Source organism: Doryrhamphus excisus, linkage group LG1 (genome assembly GCF_037039965.1).
Source record: "Doryrhamphus excisus strain RoL-2023G ecotype Guam linkage group LG1, RoL_Dexc_Guam_v1.1, whole genome shotgun sequence".
Lineage (NCBI taxonomy): Eukaryota > Metazoa > Chordata > Actinopteri > Syngnathiformes > Syngnathidae > Doryrhamphus > Doryrhamphus excisus.
Window position 1 is genome coordinate 11,076,610 of NC_136357.1, and position 5,469 is coordinate 11,082,078.

The window sequence follows — 5,469 nt, forward strand, 5'->3', positions numbered from 1 at the left end:
TCTCCCTATAGTGGGCATCTCAATTTTCAATGGCTTAAAGGTCTGAGCTATAACCCTTATCTAGCTTTTCTACTGATTATTTTTATTCCCTCCCTAAAGTAACACAGTAACTCATTTTGGCATGCAACTGGCGTGGTGGCACTGTGAAAAGACATCAGTGCCCCTGAATAGTATGAATGCATAGTGAGTCCAATCCGTATTATGATGAATAATAAATCAAAATAACAAAAGGTCAGCGACTAAGTCATTTCTCTTTCAGAGTGGTTGCGTTTCAATTTGGAAAAATTTGTTTCTTAATTGATTGACAGTATGTAATAGTCCTCTTTTCCACAAGAGGCGCTACTACGCCACCCATCCGTGTTTAAGCACATAATGGGCAGAAGAAGAGTAGAACGCACAACTTCACACTTTGATGAAATATATGGACTTTTATTGTACTTTATCTTTGATGGGATAACAATTGTTAGGACTGAGCAAGGCGAGCATGGTTACATTCAACTTTACCTTGGTAATACAACTTACGCGGAGGGTACAAGAAAACGTGCCCTACTTCCTATTCCGTCTGTAAACACTTCCGGGATGAAACACTTTTACCTGAGACCCCTACTTGTTGTCACTCTTCCCCGATAAGAGGAAAACAAGTTTGAATTAGTTTTTTAAATTGCGTGAACTGTCTTTGTTTTTTTCCGTCATTACGGTTAGATTAGTCGTGATTATTTACCGTAACCACGTTTAGCACAATACCTCGGGAGCAGGTTGGACTTGTCTGATTATTTCGCCATGGACGTTCTGATAAATGTTATCAACCAAAGTCAAGGAAGGGACCGTATTTTCAGGTAGGCTTACAGTAAATTAGTTCAGGTGTTGCCATAAGAGTTATTTTTTTCGTTGCGCCAAAACCACCTGTGCGCCATTTCACATTAGTGTCAACTTTCCCTTCCTATCCTATCCTTTGTTTTCATATATTTTAATGATTTCAGGGCAACTCAGTACGCATGTGCTTTGTCTGTGTATGCTCTCCGAAACAACTGTGAGCAAAGAGACCTTGTGGAGACACTTAAGAGCTTGGAGGCCAACATGAGTGCTGGACGAAAGCGTGAGTATGGCGTTTTTCCCGTTCTAACATAAAAAAAAAAAAATTTCTACCAATATGGACGCTTCTCCAATCCTGAGGCATATCATTTTAGTCAATAATGCACGATAATAAATAATCCACTACAGAGTATAACCTCATGTCTCATCTTACTTATAGTTATAGATGGTTGTGTTTTCATTAGGCAGGGTTTGTTTGTTTTTCCTGCTGCCTCTGGCTTCAATATTTTATACATACTTATTCTCTTAGGATGGGTGTCATCCGGATTGCATTCCAAGATAGGAGGGGGGATACACACATAATAAAATTCTTAATAACCGGCAAAACCTAAAACTAAAAGGTCAGTCTAATGCAGAGGTAGGGAACCTATGGCTCGGGAGCCAGGTAGGGCTCTTTTGATGACTGTATCTGGCTCTCAAGCATTTCTTACCACAATAAAAATTTATTTTTGCTAACATTTTAAAGTAAACCATCACAGAAATGACTGTTAAAAATAATATTCAAAATCAACAACTTTCTTATGCATTTTATGCAATTCGTCCATCTATATTCTGCTGCAATACGGCCAACCATATCTATCTTTCCTGATGATATTTTCCAGGTCAAACACCAAAACTTGATTATTACTGGGTAATGCTGTAGTCTACCTCGGTCATTGAGATGTCAAAAAAAACATGTAAATGTAAACTTTCCTCCTTTAGTCAAATAGCTAAAGCTGCAGAACCAAGCCTTCTGACGAAGATGGCCAAAAGAATGAAATACGTCTACGGAGTACGGTGCAAAACTATGCAGCAGCAGAAGTTGTATTAATGGCAACAAGTATTTGATTTATTATTAGACACTGCGCTGCTCACGAAAGTGTGCTGGCCACACCCCATTGGCGTGGGGTAGTGTGCCTGGTCTACGTAATTAGAGCCCATTATCTAAAACTGTTGGTCTTACATAAAAATGCACACATTTCATTGTATTCAATGTTTAAAAAAATGTATATGGCTCTCACAGATACACATTTTAAAATATCTGGCCTTCATGGCTCTCTTCGCCAAAAAGGCTCCCGACCCCTGGTCTAATGTCTAGTATCTGACAACAATGAATACCTACCTCACATACACTATAGAAATTACTTTTGAATATACTTTATAGTAACAGCTTATATGGCTCCGGGTGTTCGAAGATGTGGGAAGAGCCTCGAGAAAGCTACAGGGCAATGAAAGAGAAGGAAAACAAAATGTAAAAAAAAGAGAGCGAGACAAAGAGAAAGTGTGGCTAAACATGAAGTTCAACACCATACAGTATGTATGTCTCTAGACCTGAACCCACTCGAGCCCCTGTTGGACATCCTCAAGTGGAAGCAAGGTGGAGGAGGAGGTTTTAAAATGTCTCCCAGCTCCACCAGTGATGCCATCATGTAGGAGTAGAAGAGGACTCCAGTAACAATCTATGCACTTCTGGTCAGTTCCATGTCTAAGAAGATTAAGGCGAGGCTAGATAACAATGGTGCCAGATGCTTTCAACACTATTTTGTAGGGGTGTCACAAGATCCCGTTTCACGAGATGTTGCAAGATTAAAATGTGATGAGATTTCCTTACTAGTGTCTTACTAGAACAGGGCAGCCAATTATAATACATGTAATATTGAAGTGGCTGTGACTATAGATCTTGCCATCAAACCTACCTTGGTATATCTTGGTACAGCTCAACGTCAGCGTCTGTCTGTGGTGAACAGCTGCAGCAGTCTTAATGTCCAGGCAGACGTTGCAGCAATTCTACATTTGAACAAAGTTGCTCAAGATTATTTTTCAGCTCAAAACACATAGATATTCAGACTTATCTGAGCTTATAATCACCGAATGGTTCTATTTACGCTTGTTACATTTCCTGAGTGCCAACTTTACAAGCACCAGTGATCAAGTGTTCCACTTCAAAGACATTTGCATAAGCAGAAGAAATCTATGGTGACAATTTAGGGATGTGGTTGCTACATTTAGCAAGTACGTAGTTAAAAGTGAAAGTCAGGAAGTGTTTCTTGTATCGTGCATTTATTCGGTAATTAAATACAAGCAGTCAACAAAGGTGAAGTACATTATCTGCCACACAGGAGAGTGGGAGTGGAGCTTCACCTCCGATTGTACATACTTTATGTATCCACTTGTAATGACAGTCTGAAAGCTGCATAAACAACTCCACAATGCAACCCAAAGGACAGAGCCAAGAGCTTGGACACACTTCTCCAGTGCGTGGAAACATCTCAGTTGCAGATAAAAAAAAAAAACAACACACATGGCCAGCCTTGACGTAAACAAGACAAGTAGTAGAACGAAAAAAGTGAGCTGGCATTGGTCTGGTATTATAATATACTGTATATATTGTTTGTTTTTGTTATTATACATGATCACAACAGCAGTTTATTTTGTGTCAAAAATGTTGACAATAATATTGTTTAGGTTTAATTTATGGGACAATAAACGTTGGAAAACAGTTACATTAAAAAAGGTTGTTTGCCCAGTCATACTTTTTAATTGGACTTAAAAAAAAATTACATCTCATCTCGTTCTCATTGACCCAATATCGTGCACCATCTCATTTTGTGAGTAGGATGTCTCGTAACACCCCCATGAAAGGATGATGTCTACATTTGCCTCATCACTGTTGGGGAAATGCTGCTAAATCCCTTGTTTTTAATCGTATAGTATATATTTAATACATGTGTACACTGGTATGCTTGCCATATAAATGCATTGTGATCAAAAAGGATCTCCAGCACGGGACTGGCTTGTTTCCATTTTCTTCTGCCTGAGCTGAATTTGACAAACTTTTTTTGACTTCAAGGATTAGGGTGGATATAAGTTCCACATGGAAATGAAGGTGCAGCTGGGTCAACCAATAAAGACCCTTTCCCTTCTGACACCGTGTGAAGTGACAGCGAAATAGGCCGAGCTCTGTTGGTGAAGCATTTAATTATCCTCTCCTGTGCGTCCCAGCCGCAGCCTTGAGGCTCACCTGCCTCTAACGTCTGGGCTTGTTACTTTGGGTCACTGTGGGGAAGATGTCTTACAATTTGATAAGTTCATGCTTGTGGAGGATGTGCAGGCTTATCGCAAACACACACACACAGGGATAAGTCTGTCTTTTGTAATCATAGTGAAGACTGTCTTCTTTCACCAAACCACAATACAGTGACAGATATTGGACATTGGTTTACATGTTGTCAAGGTGTGTTCATTATTGCTTTCTTTCTCTTCTCTCTTTGTCAGTGTTGAGGCTGGGGAATGCAATAAATGCCATTGAGGCAGCCAAGCGGGCAGTGCGACTCTCAGATCGAGTGCTCTGCCTTTGCCTTACCACTGCCAACATCAACCGTGCACTCTACTTTCTCTGCGACAACACGCTGTGGGCAGAGAATGTGGGCCTTATTGGCGGTATTCACAAGGAACGCTGGAGCTATAACGCCTCTCGTTACTACCTGTTCTCGCTCATTATGAGCCTGACCAGAGATGCTTATGTCATCTGGCAGTTGATGGCACAGAGAGCGAGAGATAAACGCTTCAGGCAGAAAATGGAGACACATCTCAATGAGAGTCCTGAAGTAGCTGATGTCATAATCCCGCAGTTGGACGCTTTCCTGTTTTTGCTGCTACACAGCTTAAAAACACAGCCCTCTGTCGTCTTGGATGCCATCAAAAACATTTGCGATCTGTCCCTGCCCTTGGACAAGTTGGGTATCTATAAGACAAATGCAGGGGTGGTTGCGTTTTGTGGCCTGGTATCCTCGCTGATTGGGATTGTTACGCTCATACAACCCAAGTTGAAAATCAAACCATGATGATGCATAATTCTATGGTTCAAACTGAATTATTCTGTCGTCTGCCAACAGGTAACTTTGTGGGCTTAGAGGTGAGACAATCATATAGGGCATACCTTAATTAGTATTATGGTTGTGTCCTTTCTCCAAAGCAGGTAGACCAATGACTATTTCTAGTACCTGCACAGCAGAGGTTCCACATGGGTGACGTAAACTGCTGCCAATCACTTATTATCAATTATTTAAGCAAATTCATCATCAACAGGTCAACACCTGCTTACCCTTTTGTCTTATGCTCTACAGCGGGGGTGTCCAAAGTACAGCTTTCATCTTGTTTTTTCATTGTCCCACAGCACACTCTAAAAATGTAATAAACAAGAAAACTAAAATAAACAATAGCAATTCGGTGGCACCTCGGGTAGTGTGATTTAATCTGTTCCTGAAGGTCCGACTCAAACTGAAACACAATCTAACATACTCTCTAACAAATCAGAAATAATCCAATTCATCTGTTCTGGACACCCAAAGAAGTTTAACACAAAACCTTTGTTTTGATAGTTTTACAATTGGTGTT

The 5,469-nt window shown here is 40.4% G+C and overlaps 1 protein-coding gene across 1 annotated transcript; it reads left to right on the plus strand.

Moving 5' to 3' along the window:
- Window positions 1–388: 388 nt before the first annotated feature.
- On the plus strand, window positions 389–5,146 carry pex11a (peroxisomal biogenesis factor 11 alpha). The gene is made up of 3 exons (XM_058074925.2): window positions 389–836; window positions 981–1,096; window positions 4,348–5,146. Exons 1-3 carry the CDS (start codon window positions 781–783, stop codon window positions 4,914–4,916), a joined length of 741 nt encoding a protein of 246 aa, XP_057930908.2. The 5' UTR covers window positions 389–780; the 3' UTR covers window positions 4,917–5,146.
- Window positions 5,147–5,469: the final 323 nt, after the last annotated feature.

Bases quoted from the DNA above. Each gene is read 5' to 3' on its own strand.
- pex11a (XM_058074925.2), top strand. From the start codon at position 781: ATGGACGTTCTGATAAATGTTATCAACCAAAGTCAAGGAAGGGACCGT. The intron at 837-980 runs GTAGGCTTACAG...TAATGATTTCAG, and splicing joins GGAAGGGACCGTATTTTCAG to GGCAACTCAGTACGCATGTG. The intron at 1,097-4,347 runs GTGAGTATGGCG...TCTCTTTGTCAG, and splicing joins CATGAGTGCTGGACGAAAGC to TGTTGAGGCTGGGGAATGCA.